Raw genomic sequence first — 16,104 nt, 5'->3', positions numbered from 1 at the left:
AAGTCACTCAAAACATATTTGGCCAATAACCAGGGCGAACACGGCATTAGGGAACTGCAGAAAACCGTCATTCTAGGATCATCATACATAATTCGAAACACTCTGATGTAAAATGTATAGATTATATATAGATTCAGAATAACGCCGATTTTGAAACCAGGAAGTCAAAGAGTGAGAAAAATCATAATTCTTACATCACTGATTTTGAATAAAAATGATAAATATAATCATCTTTGCAATTACGCATGTTTCGTTAACGCGAATTTGCTCCAATGAGATCGATGAATCGGTAAAAGCTGTTTGTGAAATGCAAACTTTTGCATATGCGAGTTTGCTCTTATGCAGTTTCATTCCTGGCACTTTAAACTTTCAAAGGACTAATTTAATCTCTGCGGAGGTACCGGGGTTCTTTTTACTATGCGATTTTCTATAGGTCGGCGTCTTACATGAATGCAACTATCGCATAACTGCAGAGATGACTGTACACATCAATCACATGAAAGAATCGCGGGACCAACGAATTGCCGATTGTAAATGTATAAAATATATTTTGTAAATACCTTTATTTTATTTACGTTATTTCAGAACTTTAATTGTAATGTTAATATATTACTCGTCAATATTTGGGTGCCGGGAACGCATGTCATTGACTTCCCATTGATTTACATTATAAAAGATTTTCAATTTACGCCGATTCCGATTACGCCGGATCGTCCAGGAACGCATCCCCGGCGTAAATCAAGGGCTACCTGCATATACCTCACAATAAATCTTTATAATAGATGTAACACGTATTAAAAACGAAATATGTTCCAGAAATATCAAGGTTTGTCTCAGGTACATAGAAGTAAATACCCTGTAAAATGGGGAATAGATGGAGTAATAATAATAATAATTCAATTCAATTCAATTCTTTATTATTTGTGTGCTGTATCAACAGCCTGATGACCAATTACAGATACAGCAGAGAGATAAACTCACAAACACAGTAAAACATAAAAGGTAAAACAAGCAATATATAAAATACATTGATACGGAAAAAATACACAAAAATTACTACTAACTATATTAGGATATTTGTAAATTAAGTAAATTATACTATTATAAAATGTGAAGAAGTGTGACAATTTTCGTCTCGAATATGTCCAAATCCCTGCAGATGACATTAGCAGCTGATGCGCATCTAGCAGAAGGGCTGTTTTTGATCAAAGGGCTAAAACTGAACATAGAAAAATCTCTCAGATTCCGAGCAGGGATGCGGAGACCGACAGCTTCCAGAAGGGAAGGACAGCATTTAAAACCGCGGTAAACATGTGCAAGGAACAGTGCATCACTGCAATGCCTTCTCTTACGCAGGGTATGGAGTTTTAAAAACTCTAACGCATCAGCATAGCTGTAATGCACTTGGGGAAGGAAACGATAGTAGCAAAGGGCTGCAAACTTCTGCTGAATACGTTCCAGTTTGTTGGCATCAGTAGTCGTAATAGAATTCCAAACGACCGAGATATACTCAAGCTTGGATCTAACTAAGGTTACATATAACATATACAGGCAATCGAGAGAAGAGAACGAAAAGGTTAATGTGCGAACAAGACCCAGCAACTTAATACAATGTGAAAATATGTGGTCAACATGGTTGTGAAATCGGAGCTTGGAGTCGATAAATATTCCCAGGTCTTTAATGGTATCGGTACGTGTTATGGAGGACTGAAAAAGTTTGTAATGAAAGATCAAAGTAGTGGTTTTCCTGGAGAAGGAAATTACTGTAGTTTTACTAATATTGAGTTTCATGAAGTTAGCAGTGCACCAACCTTGTACCGAGTCAATGTCAGTTTGAAGTTCATTGCAGTCGTTGGGAGATTTAATGGCACGAAAAATTTTGATATCATCAGCAAAAAGAAAGCATTTAGAATAATTAATTACTTGGCATATATCATCAATAAACAAGTTGAATAGTAGAGGACCCAAAACAGATCCCTGTGGAACACCAGAGAGGACCACAAAAGGAGAGGAAAGAGTTCCAGAAACGCGAACCTGGGATTGTCTGTTGGTTAAGTAACTACGAAACCAGTTTACATAACCATCAGAGAGCCCAAAAGCACTGAGCTTCTTGAGTAGAAGAGTATGAGGAACAAGATCAAATGCACTGCTAAGATCAAAATAAACAGCATCAGCTTGACCCTGGGAGCCAATAATAATAATAATGATAATAATAACAATATTATTACAGAACGAGAATGCTCCAATCCAAGTTCTTCATGTGTATTCTTCCGCCAAATATTTTTAAGGTGATCGAAGCAAAGAGGTTATGATGGGCGGATGCGTATTTCGTGTGGGCGTTAGCAGGTGAACACAAAATTCTATTCGCAGAGCCTCAATAAAATATAGAATTAGGAAACGTGGGCGTTGATTTCATGACAATGTTCAAATAGATCATAAGGAAGTGGGGTATGATAGAATAGAATTCCGTGTTAGAATTTTAAAGTAAGGTATGAACGTACGGCTTGCATAAAACGGGGAATTTGTTGTTCATCTGAGTATCTAGCAATTTTAATTAACGATCGTCACTTTGTAGTTCTGGTTTTTAGCTGATGCCTGTTTAATAGGCCTGGGTTTGTGACGTGGCTACTCTTCTGTTTGCAGGTCGCTGTGGTCATGGTAGTCCTTGCGAACAGCTGTGCTACGAGTTGCATGACGGGATGTTCGAGTGCGACTGTAAAGACGGATTTGTGCTGCACCAGAATGGATACAGCTGTCTGGGTGAGTAGTCGTTCGATATAGCGTGCATTTCTGCCACAAGCTCGCGTCTTTATTATCACAATACGCCTTGCTATCAAAGCACTGAATCTGGACAGTATTCATAATAAACAAATTTTCAGGGAAGAACTTACGGCGCATATTTCTAATGATTAAATCCATACGATGAGGTAGGAAAGAAATATAAATTAATAACTGTGCGATTTTGTTATCTTTTGTGCATAATTTCCACCTGAACTGATTCTGAGTACATTTCATTAGTTTTATATAACCCCAAAGTTTCCGCAACGTTAAAGCAAGGTTAATGCAGGCTATGAAATAAGTATGTTTATGAAGTATGATTTCGTCGCCCAAAATATCTCTTTCCTCTTGGTTTATGTTCAAGGACCTGGCCATAATTTCGAACATAACTGTGGCAGTGACATTTTATCTTCATCAGCTCTAAAGATTTTACCGCCATTATGCAGTGTTCTGGAATTACGTAATGGCTTTGTAACACACTAAATGTAACGGTTATAATGTCAGAGTTCGGTCTTCTGGAGCTAGGTACTGAAATTGCATGCCCAAGTGCTGTACTTCAGTATTCCGGAATTATCTAGTTTAACTTCTTGCAGATATAGTTATACAGCCACAAATCTGTTGTCAGTTCCTCGTTCATGATTATGGAGTGTGTACCAAGTTAATGTGGTTGGAATTAAGGATGAGATGCAATATACAGGGCATCTTACTTCTTAAACATCGTGAAATGGTTCGTACTTCAGCGTGGAGGGTAACTTGTACCGGCTGTTAATGTTTATAATTTGTCTTTATTTTTTCTCCCTTTTAGTTCATACGTTAATATATATTTTACACAGCTTTTGTACTTCATTTTACGGTTGTGATCATTTAAGTTGTATTTTATACCTCGTAATTTCCGATTCATTTAAAAATATGTAAAGTTTCCCTCAAGTTATTTATTTGTCATTTGGCTAAAAGGTCACTCTATAAGCGTGGCAATAAAATCTTCATGACACTATTGTAGTTTACACAGCGATTTATGTGTGTCTCAAAGCAGAGTGGGATGATAAATTACATTTAATTAGCATAATTAGGATGAGGTTTTTTACGTACGGCGCTGCTCACAAACCTCAGTGTGTTGGTACAGGATGTTATACAACATTATTCTCTAACAAATGTCTCCGGTTCCCTGTTGCGGTCAGGGTTTGGGATTGCAGTAATTTACTAGCCCTGTGTTTTCCCATTATCAGTAACAAGAATGGACCTCATGTTAACTTAGGTCAGTGTCATGGACTGAGTCTAAGGGCCCTTTCACACGTGGCCCATGTGAGCTGCTCACGAGAGCTGAAGCGACTCTCGGCAAAATGGGGAAAATAACCCCAGAAAGTAATTAGAAATGGGTACTATTTATTAATTATTGATAATTATGCTATAAAATATTACCATTTCATATAATATGTTAAATAAGTAGTTGTACTTGAATTGTTTACCAAAAGAAATATAGAATTGCATTCGACGTCGAACCCTTTATTATACATGACGTTCGTGATTGACAATCCATTTTGGTCTCCAGTGTTACAAAAATGGAGTACTTTGCTTGCCTCAATATCAACAATCCTCCCTTCAGGCGGAATACATCGTTACTTAGCTGTGTCTCTCCCACAAAAGCAGCCCTTTAAGCTATTGTACAACTCATCAAATTATGCAATTCACATTCAGAAGTAATTAAAATCTTCTTATCATCTTCCCTCAGTCCATTTCACAGACAATGGGATGCACCCAGACTCACCTTTTTCTACGCTTTCTTCGCTTTTGTAAAGCCAGCACAATCAAAGCGACCTCTTCATTAAGTTCCAACATTATGTGATGAACGCTACTAAGACACAGGCACATATGTCGTTGGACAGACAGAGTGAAGTTGATAACTCTAGTGGAGGGTCATGCGAGCTGACCTGCGAATTGTGTATCGGCTCCGCATGAGCTACTTACCGGCACAGCTAGCCGCTCAGCTGAGCGGATCACGTGCTCACGTGTGAAAGCAGCCCAAGTGTGTCGCGACGTATTCAATTTAAACTTGTTTCTTCGTGTGTAGAGTTGTCTGGGATGTTGCTACGTGTAGTCTGGTAGATATTGACGGACGATTAATGGAGTTTAATGTTTTCATCATCATTGTGGCCAGTGTTTGCGGTCATTATCTACCAGACTGTACAATGCAACATTCCGAAAAAGAGCTGTCGTTAAGTGTTGAAGGTCTACAACTCTTATTTCAAAATGATTCCGAGCGGTACGTTTTTAACGAAATACAAATAAACACATCTTCTGGCTCTGTGCAGTATGATGTGATTGTAGTGCGATAATGCTTTTAATGACTAATTTGTGTTTGTAATAATCGAATTTCAGGGCCACTGATGCTTGAAAAATAATAAAGATAGCACAGGTACGTTTTTATATCAGCAAACTAGACTTTGTCCTGCTGTTATTCCCATATTTGACGAAGGTATAATATAACGCATTTCAGAAATATCCTTTGCATTAGGAATTTCGCATTGAATTATATGCAAAGAGCACTTGATGGAGGGAGGGTCTTGTTTCAAGAAGTTGTAGCACTTCCAGTCTCCGAGATGAGCTTAATATTAGGAATTTTTTATGAGTCTTGAAAGTGTCGGTTGGTAGTAGGTTGTCTCCGCAAGTTGCCCGCTCTTCCCCCCCCCCCCTCACACCCCGCTCCAATCCCTCTCGACCCGTTAATTAAGAGTCATAGAACATTTGGATTGTAATGGTGACTTATTACTGCAATAAATTATCTCTCAAGATCTTATCTATACATTCTTAGGCCTTACACAAAACTGCTTATTAGGTTTCAAGATCCAACATCTTGTTGGGTCGCTGTGTCCTCTGCAAGTCGTGATCACTTAGAAATTAGTTACGATCGGAGGAAATGGACCAGCATAGCTTTCCTGTCATCTGTAATACAGTGTTCCTCAATCTGGCTGGAGTAAAGGTTCGAATTCAAATGTGCTTCTAAACGTGTAACGTTATCGGTTGTGGAAGTCTGGTTTGTTACGCAATATAGTTTTGTAGATGGTAACGACGTTTCGGTGAATCGTCTTGCCTCCACCATGTGGGTATACTTATTGACACTTATGACACGTTACCTTCGCCTTCAAAATAGAAGGATACCTGAGGATGGAGTCAGTATTTTCCTTCTAAACGTTGGTATCTTCCTACAAGTCCACGTGGCATTACAATTCAGAAGATCAACATCGACCGTTTATCCTTTTTAACGCTACGCCTCCACATGGCGTTAAGTCATAAACACCAGACCGAAATTTATTCCTTATTGTCTTTTGCGATAGTATTATATTAATACTTTCTCTATTTTGGGTTTTATTTAACAGATGCTACAAAAAAGTCTTAAAAATCGTAGGTGTCACTACGTTTCGGAGGATGGATCTTCCCTCGTCATCAGGAAGAAAGGGGCGAGATACCTGTTCTGTTGGATCCTGTAAGCCGAGGTATTCCAGATCTAACTTCCAAGAAAGATCACGGATAAATCTAATTGCTTAATGCATTGAACTGCATGTGGTTGATTACCTAGTGGCGAAAAAATGATTGGAATTATTGCATGATGCATTCTAGAGGGTGATTCTGAAGAGTAAATTGCCTGGTGGGATCATCCTCCTATTAACCAGACCGACTACTACTCTGAGCAGATCAAGGCCTTCAGCCCGTTTATCGACAGCACATCTCCAGTTACAGTTACAAAGGCATATTTTATCATTTCCAGCCTTGGGTCTCGCACGCAGGAATGGTGTAACCTGGCAAGGGACGATGCCATGCACTCCGCCGTTAGTAACTTTTTGGGTGGTTGGTATAGAATAATTAAAAACCTCCTATGAACGTGTAGGAACAAGTGCCGAAAGTGGGAGCTGATAGAAGGGTTCCTCTGTCCTATATGGCGTACGTGACATGATTGTAGTATGGCCTTGACCAATACCCTTCAACTTGTAACCAAAGCTCACTGTGCAAATTTATTTGAGTTCTTGCAGCTGACTCGTGGTTTACATCATTCACTCTCGTCTGACCACTTAATAGTATCTGTGTATATATCACAGTACTAGAAACTTCTAAACATTTACACTTCTTAATTTTCTACCATCAATATCAAAGTTTCATTGCGATCATGTGAATTGCAAGGGTTCTGAAATGTTGTTTGCTGCAACTTCTGCTGACATAAATTTTTAATATATTAACATCAATATGATGGCCTGTATTTAACTCTTTGCTTAAGGGAAATAACTATTGCACCAATGTAGCTAGGTCTGTGATGCTACACATGGAATAAGATCGGAAACATCTACAAATTTCTTACGAAATGTTTTACCAATTACAAACATGTAGATTGTGCGAAATTTAGAGATTGTATCTGTTAACCTGAACACAGATGAAATAATTGTTATTGAAAATTACAAGCAGAATTTAATTGCTAAAGAGTGTGCCTATTTATTAATCTATAATTCTTGCTGTCTTTGCCACATTGATTTGCATATATTTGCCATATATTTTTACTGAGATTATTGGCTTACATTAACGTAATTGAAAAATCATAACTCTATTGTGTGTGCATTTTGATCAAAACCTGTTAGACCTAAAACTTGTTTACTGGAATCAGTGAAAGTTCTATACCACTCTGTCGTATTAGTGTGCTTTTATTTCTGGTTTGGTGATGTTTTGTGTCTGCGATACGACTAACAAACATATGTGCCTACGTCTTGTAGTAAACGTTACCTAGTAACACGAATCTTCGTAAACGACACAACGAAGAGGTTTTACTGCTTTTTTGAGAATGAAGAATAAATGTAACTGAATGGGCAACGGGATCTGTTTGCTGTCTCAAGGACGTGGGAACGTGAAAAGCTGTTGCCAGCAGACGATCTCTCTTTTGATCTATTTGCTGATCATGTAATCAGAAGTTGACCCAGACTTTCCCAGATGGAATTACTGTATAAATATAGTAATACATAGATACAAGATATGCTGGAAGTGCATGGCTAGGAGACCCTTATTACAACTTCAAGTTTGTGATATAATAAAATACTCTCTCTCTCTCTCTCTGTAGTTTCGCAGTCTCATGACGCAGTTATGGGTGTCAAGACATCATTTATTTTCTATCATAACACCCAGGAATTTAAATTCGGAATGCAAAAGCATATGGATCTTTGTTTGCGTCAGAAATATTTAAGATTTCTGGCACAAGGATGCGCCACAGGTTGGAGAAGAGTATGAGAAGAAGAAAAAAAAGAAAAGCACACGACGAAGAAATCGAAAAGGAGAGAAAGGAATAGTAAAAGAAGAAGGAAAGCGCTAGAAAGAAAAATAAAGTAGAATGCGTAATAGAAGAAAACCAACTGTATCACATATTACATTACTTTCGTACTTATGCTCTAGTAAATAATATCTGTTGGCTTATGTATAAAAAAGTCATTCAGCATCGTTGTTTTACCTGCACAGAACGTTGAACGAGAAATGATAAGATTTAATCTGAAGAATTTCAAAGCCTTTTCTTCCTGTTTTCAGGAAATATTGCATCGTCCATTGTTTCTAGCGTCCTGAGTCTCCAGTGTCCAGACTTTCCGGCGTCTCGTTTTCTCCAACTTCTTGTCTTTCCAGCTTTACATGCTTACACCAGACAAGGTTTCCAGCGTAACTAGTTTCAAGCTTTCTAGTATTCCAGCAACCAATGTTAAGTTAGATTAGCTTAACTTATCTTAGCTTCGGTTACGTTAGGTACGGTTAGTTTAAGTTAAGTTATATTAGGCTATGTTAGGTTGGGTTGAGTTAGTTTAGGTTAGGTTATGTTAATTTATGTCAGTTTCGAGCAGGTCACATCATGTCATGTGAGTTGAGGTTTCACTTCCAGCATTTTATATATCGAGTCTCCACGGTTACCAGGATCTAAGGTTTCCATCCAGTATTCTAGTTTTCTAGCGTTTTGGCTTCAAAGTGATTCTGGTTTCCAGCATACTAGGTTTCCTGCGTCCCGTGTGTCCAGCGTTCAGTTCTTCCATCGTAACGTGTGAACAGCGTCCCGTGTTTGCATCATCCCGTGCTTCCAGAGTTCCATGTTTTATGTCTCCAGTGTTCCTATCGTTTTGTATTTTCAGCGACCCGTGTTTTATACGTAAGTCTTTGTGGCATCTTCCATCGTCAGCATCCTGTCCTTCCAAAATCTCATACCTCTAACGCCCAGTATCTCCAGCGTTGCATCTTTCCAGGGTACACGTTGCTATGTCCACTAAGTTTAAATCATTCCAGGTTTCTCGATTTCCAGCAACACAGGTTAACGTAGCTTAGCTTAGCTTAGCTTAGGTTAGGTTAGGTACGTTTAGAAAATGGCTGTCTTCCTGGCTGTAGCGCCGTATAGCCTGGAAGAAGTTATCTAGCTTTTAAGAGGTCATTGCTGCTTCCATCATCAGGGCGATGAGTAGACCATACGCCAATCAACGAACCAACCAAAACGTTAACTAAGGGCGGATTCCTGCAGATGCGAAAGACATTGCCCATCGCTAGGCTACACAATACTTGCCTATAAGGTGAATTGCTGGAAATAGTAAACAGTACCTTAAAAATAAATGGTAGTTTGCTTACGGTAACGGGAACTTTTTGTGGCAGAAAGCCTTGCCTCTTCAAACCATGAATTACTGCGACTGCTGAAAGATTATCCCACCAGGCAACTTATCCTTTGTGAGAAGGATTTTGGTTGGATGGCTTGCTGGGATTTGAACCCTGAAGCGTTGGAAATCGCTTTTGCAGATGGCCTCTGCGTCTTGAGGGGAATCACTTCAGCTGAAGGGCTCCATGGTTGGGGAGGGTAGACCGTGCCCCTTTTGAATTACACCCTGCCATTTGCCTAACAGCTGAGTAAAATAACCGAAACCCCCATTCAGGATAGCCGAGTAGTTAGACCAGTCGTTGCGCCGAATTTGCCGTCTATTCAGGGACAGCCTCGGCTGACCATCTGATCATCAGACCTCCTCGGTTGGCCGTGGGCAACCTCAGTAGACCTTGGTCGGCACAAGTACCTTCTTACTTGCCGAACTAAGGAGCCCCCCGCATCAGCTCATTTGGAGTCGAACACAGTCATCGCTCTGATGTAGTTGGCGAAGAATGGAATCCCGAAATTCTCATGAATTTGCCTGTTACCGGCGTATCAATGCGCGTTAGTCGCTTTGCGAAGACACTTGGATTATAACACTTTGCAGTTTCCGGATGTGGCTGCGGGCAGCTAACACCCGGATCGGGCATGTGTAATACTTCATAAGACGGATGAACTTCTTCAAGAGCAGCATGCCGTTTATGGCGGAGAGGCCGGTTCTGCTGTTAAGGAGGGGCCAAGCACGCTCAATCGTTTAATTGCCTTTTTCTCATCTGGCCGAAGTGCGACGAACAGATATGACCGGTGATAAGGGTCACCTTAAGATACCGCGCTGTCTCTGGCCCACTGTACCGGCTTTACGAGGAAATGCACTGCTCTGGGCTTCTGGATGCGTCTCGCAACCTTAACTATGAGCACCTCGGTACACTTAGATACTTTGATAGGAATTCTCCAAGCCCGCAGCCGGAGCTCCAGTTTACCGAGGGAGGATTCCAGATAACCGACGAGAAGCGATAGACTACGGGACGTAGCTACGACAGCTGTCATCCGCGTAGCTCGACGTCGCGGGATGTGTAGGTATGTCCTTCACATGCATCTGAACACCACAGAGAAGACGAAGCCACCCTGAGCCACTCCAGCTTGCATGCCACGACAGGCGGATATGGCTGACTGGAAGGACGTTTGTGACTTTGGGCAGTGAGGGTATGATAAAATGATTCTCACCTGGTAGGACGCGAAGTTCAGAATGGTTAACTTGTAAAGGATGCATTTAACTTACAATGTATCTATGGCTTTGGTCACATCCAGGAATACTACTCCGTTTAACCGCTCCACATCACGATTCTGTAAATTCTTTTAAAAAGGCGAGCCAGCTTTAGCGTCGTGCTACGTCTTGGTTGGTACCCAGACTGTTCGTCACGTATCAACCCATGTTCATTTACCTCCCGTACCCTAGCAAGTAGGATCGTCCGAAGATCTTCCCAAAACCGTAAAGAAGACTGATGGGTCTGTACGAAGATGGCATCGTGGGGTCGTTCCTCTTATTTATTATGGATACCACGCGTACGTGCGAACCTGTGGCTGCGTTTGCATTGAAGCGACTTTTTTGGAGAATGGTACTTCTCCACCTTTACACGCAGTACTCCACATCACGTCCACCCACATCCCTAATATCGGGTGATTCACCTTTCGGAACCCGTGAGCCCTTATAAGGGCCGCTTTCTCGGACCTGTCTGTTTTCATGACCTTCCTCTGCCTACTGTCCAGGCTGTGGTACGCCCCCCATTTCCATTGGAGTCGTCGTCCCATTCCAGTGCTTAATTTTTCCAACGTTCCGTTTTTCCCGCTATGCGTTTTCACAACGATCCATATTTCCAGTGTACCGTGTTCCCAGCGTCACGTTTTTGCAGCATCCAGGCTTTCAAGCGTATCGTGTGTCCAGCTTTACTACCGTCCTCTTTTTGCACAGACTTTATATTTACAGCATCCCGTAATTGCAGCGTTCAATGTATCCTGCGTCCCATGTTCATGTTTCCAGCATCCGAGTTTTGCAGTGTGCTAGGTTTCTAGCAATTCAGCATCCCGGGTTGTCGGCTTAGCATAGCCTGGCTTACGTTAGGTTAGGTTAGGTTAGGTTAGGTTATCTTATGTTAGTCTAGGTTAGGTTATTTTAGGTAAGGTTAGGTTACGTTGGGTTAGGCTGTGTTAGGGTATGTTATCCTTGATTTTGGTAGGTAAGGTTACGTTAGCTTGGATTTTGATAGGTTAAGTTATGTTCGGTTAGATTAACTTGAGTTAGGTTAGTTTCAGGTATGTGATACCAGGTCAGGTGAGTTGAGATTTCGATTTCGGCTTTGCACTTTACCAGGTGTTCAGGATCCAAGGGCTCTGGCATTCTACGTTTCTAGGGTTTCAGGTTACCAGCGATCCAGGTTTTCTACTTTTCCCGTTACCAGCATTCCGTTTTCTCAGCGTCCAGTTTTTCCTTGTTCCCGTCGTTCCAGCTTCCTGTGTTTACTGCGTTCTGTGTTTACAGTGTCGTTTCTCCAGCATTCCATATTTTTAGCGACCCGTGTTTTCAGCGTAACATGTGTCTCTCGTCTCGTGTTTTTTGTGTAAAGTGTGTTCGGCGTCCCGTGTGTGCATCGATTCGTGTTTCTAGCGTGACAAGTTGAGATATATTTTTAGAACATGCAATCACGATATCCGCTGCTGTCACTGTGGAGATACGACCCGGCTTCCTCCCTGATATTCGTAACACCAAAGTGATTGCATGTAATAGGAGCGAGGGCTAAAATAATGGAGATTCTTCCAGGCTTCTGTCCTTAATTTGGAGGTCAGGTGTCTCTAAAGTGCGCAAAAGATGGCTGTTGTATGTTTATCCAAAACGGTGGTATCCGTTTACTTGAGATTACAATCCAAAAGACGAATATCAACATTTTCACTGCCGCGAGAAAACTCTCATAACGAGTACATTAATTACTATCTTGTAAGAAAATGCTCTGAAACTGGAATTTTGCGTGATATTCAAGGTGTTTGTTCCTTAACAGTGCTACTCACACACAAATTGCTTATGACACTTCCAAGTGCAGTAAATATTCCAAGTCAAAGCGGAATTTTAATTCCTGTCATGCCGAGCCAGGAAACGTGCTTGACATTAGGGAGTAGGACTCACAGGACTTTGTACTTTCCAGAAACTTTTCTCTCCGATATTACAGCAGTTTGGCAGGAAACTAAAGTTTCTCGTATCAACGGTTAGAAGCATACACATAATTTTTAACAATCCCTTCTGATACTATTGTCTGTCCAGCTTAGTGGAGCTCACTAAATCCAACAAATAATATAATGTGATAGCTTAAAGATATCTCCTAACATCAGGGAGTGCTGATAAACCGTAGAACCGTTAAGATGGACGAAGACCGAAAACTTGACAAGTTATCTTTTTTTCGTTGTTACATAAACGGTATCATTGCGAAATAACATCTTTAAATATGGAGTCATGAATGGTAACACGTGCAATAAATGTTTCGCTTTTAAAGGAACTGAAGTAGTTAATGTAGTTTTATGGATATTTTGTTTATAAAATTATCTTATGGTGTTTAGTTTTAGGATATTTGTGTTTGTGGAGATTGCCAATCAGTTCACGAAATTTAAACTTAGCAAATTGAAATTTGGTGTTTAAACATTTCATATAGAGTTATATGAATGTCTTTTTGAACGTTTCTTTAGATTTATTAACCAACTGAACAACGATAAGCTTTTCAAGAAAGATCCTGCTTCGAGGTAAGGGGATTGATACCTCATTGGCGATGATATTACTTTGTTTCAGGTAACAGACAGGCGGGACTAGCCTAAATCGACATAGCTGAGTTAAATGACACAGGGTTTTAATTTCGTGGCGTTAGGTGTATCATGTTGGTGCTCAACTCTAGTGAAAGATGGGTGTTACGAGAGCTCGGTTTTCAAGCTTTATGTGCGAAGTATGTTTTATGGTGTATCTCTTAGGAAATTAAGGTTACAGTTTGTTAAAATTATCAGCCCATGACTTGTGGTTAACTTATTGAACAGATATCCAGCAAAGACTTTGGAATATGTCATATTTAAAACTAATTTTTCGATCAGACTTGTTTTTAGATTATGGTTTGGAGATAAGTCCTGCCGTCTTTGGGTTAAATGATATAACAGGTTTGTCTGTGAACTCTGCACACAGACAAAGAGCATTTTCCTTTGTCAGTCGCTAAGTTTTCTTGCTAATGTTCGATTATTTGTCTTAAAACTTTGCTATGAAGAAGTCAGTTTTTATCATATTTATAACTTGCTTATTTTAACGTGTCATTAATTTGTTATTAATAGTAAGGAGGTTCTGTTTGTAGAGTGTTATATTGCTCTGTTTTATGTTTAGCTCCTCTGTGTCCAATGATGTTTGTCATGATAAACTTACGTGTTTCGTAATCTGTATTATTAAACATAATAGTAGTTGTAAGACTTGAGGTTCTCACAGCGGTGAATATGAAGATTTCTGTCTTCTGGGTTATTGCGCTGTGTAGTCTGGTCGATGTTAACCAACGTTTCAGAGGTCATACTGCCTCCGTCATCAGGGCAGTATGACCTCTGAAACGTTGGTTAACATCGACCAGACTACACAGCGCAATAACCCAGAAGACAGAAATCTTCATAATAGTAGTTCATGAGAAGAGTGTATGCATGTATGTCATTTTACCCGGGCTGTTGGACAAAATGACAAATTGTAGACATTTCGGTCATTTTTAAAAACAGACCACAAGAAGACGTTGCATGTGTAACAAATATTTCATTATACTCCACATACAACTGAAAGCATAAAAAGTCAATACTAATACATTAAACATTTATATTATATATATATATATATATAATGAAATTTTTGGCCAGTTTACCATATCACGCCTCACGGAGTAAGAAATTAATTTCCCTTTATTTAGTTACGGATCTACCACACAACAAAAAAGGTCATGTATAACACATTTATACATAAGCTATTTTCGGGAGAAATATTAAAATGTAATTTGAGTTTTATATATATTGGACCGATTATGGACCTATTTATTGTATTGTACACTGTATATTGGACCAGTATGAACCAAGATCTTATTCGTTCGATAACTTGTGCTTCCTTTAAAAGGCGTATTTAGAAAACACTTATTTCTTACAGTTTTAACTCTTCAAATGACAGGCGTTCTGATGTTTATAAAATTGCGGAACCGCGACTTTAGTTTAAGCCTATCAGAAGCACACGCAGGCCTGTGGTGATAAACACATTGCATTGCATGCAATTAAAGTCTAGCCCCTGGCTTAATAGATAATGGCTAAGTGGATTTTCCACAGCGTGGAAAACAAATAAAGAGGTAGCAGCGATGTCCCCATGACAAACTTTCGTCTATTTATTCTTAAGAGGGAGGTGCCTAGAAGAAGAAAGCGACAGAGAGAGAGGGAGAATTTGAAAACTTTGTCCAGTGACAAGAAAGTTTAATTCCAATTTTGTATGTTAGTAAACTTCTAGAGTGTTCACAGTTAATCATCTACCCCTAATATAATAGCCAATGCCCGTCATGACCGACTTTACGAGTGCACCATTCGTACGACTCGGAATAAAATGAAATTAGTTTTTGACGGTGGCGACTGCAATATCAGGGAATACAAACGATGTTGTGGTGGAACCTGGCGGAGTCTGCATTTGGCCGGAGTCTAAAGTCGGTTTCTTGTATGTGCGTTTCAGTCGCAATAAGAAATTTTCATTTAATTTACTTTATAAATAAATGTTATAAATGTTGTACTTTTAGTGTGATTTGCAAAGCTAATGCTGCAATAAATTGTATTACTGCGCAAAACAAAGTTGAATACGAATAAGGAGTGTTCATTTGGCTTTCCATATTTACGATTTTATATTCCTATATAATAACTAATAGGCATATATATACAGTTTTACTTGTTGTTTTGTATAGGTGTGAAACGTGCCTTCTCACTCTGAGGGAAAGCATGGATTCGGGAAATTTTGACTAAGATCTGGGGATGTCATTTAAGCCTGGTTTGTAATAAATAAATAAGAAAGGAGCAGTGGTAGAAAATTAAAGAGTATTATGTTATGAAGAGCTGCACAAATTGTACTGTTTGCCTAATGTGAGAACACTTCTGAGCCTGTTGATACTCCTTTAATACGTCAATTGTATCGAGTCTCAAATTTTAGAAATAATTGTAAAATGCCCACAAGAGTGTGGTTCGAAAGCTTGAAAATAAACAACTTCAGATAAACATGCTGGTGGACCAATATTAAATAGAGTCTTAAAGAAATAGGCCCATGAAGATAATGGGCTCTTAATTCAGCTGGCTAAAATTAGGATTCTGCAGATGGATTAGCCTATGTGGTCTTTGTTATAATTTTTGGGTATCAAAATAATATGGAATTTCTTGATCATATAAACAACTATGCACTGGTGACTTTATTACTGAGTTGCTTATTTACTATCTTATTTAGTGAGTTAGTTTTAAACTTAGTGCTTTAATACCAACTAGTTAAGGTAAAACTGTCATGATTTTAGTTAATTATTTGGTTAGTAACTTAGTAAGATAGTTTTTTAATTCATAAGTTAGTAATTTGTTTCTCGTTTATTTAGATGCTTAGTAGCATAGATACTTAGGAAGTTACTTAATTAATAAAC

The 16,104-nt window shown here is 39.3% G+C and overlaps 1 protein-coding gene across 4 annotated transcripts in view; it reads left to right on the top strand.

Moving 5' to 3' along the window:
* Positions 1-16,104, top strand: part of SP2353 (EGF like, fibronectin type III and laminin G domains protein pikachurin) — a 515,929-nt gene that overhangs the window by 213,895 nt on the left and 285,930 nt on the right. For all 4 annotated transcript variants that reach the window (XM_087343562.1, XM_087343560.1, XM_087343561.1 and 1 more), the window contains exon 2: positions 2,644-2,760. In XM_087343562.1, coding sequence (XP_087199688.1) covers positions 2,644-2,760 — 117 coding nt within the window. The remainder of the gene's footprint in view (positions 1-2,643; positions 2,761-16,104) is intronic.

This window comes from Zootermopsis nevadensis, unplaced genomic scaffold (genome assembly GCF_977971745.1).
Source record: "Zootermopsis nevadensis isolate Lab colony 2312 unplaced genomic scaffold, Znev_1.0 Znev_ptg000006l, whole genome shotgun sequence".
NCBI lineage: Eukaryota > Metazoa > Arthropoda > Insecta > Blattodea > Termopsidae > Zootermopsis > Zootermopsis nevadensis.
Note: the sequence above shows the minus strand (reverse complement) of the source record. Positions and strands in the feature narration are given on the sequence as shown.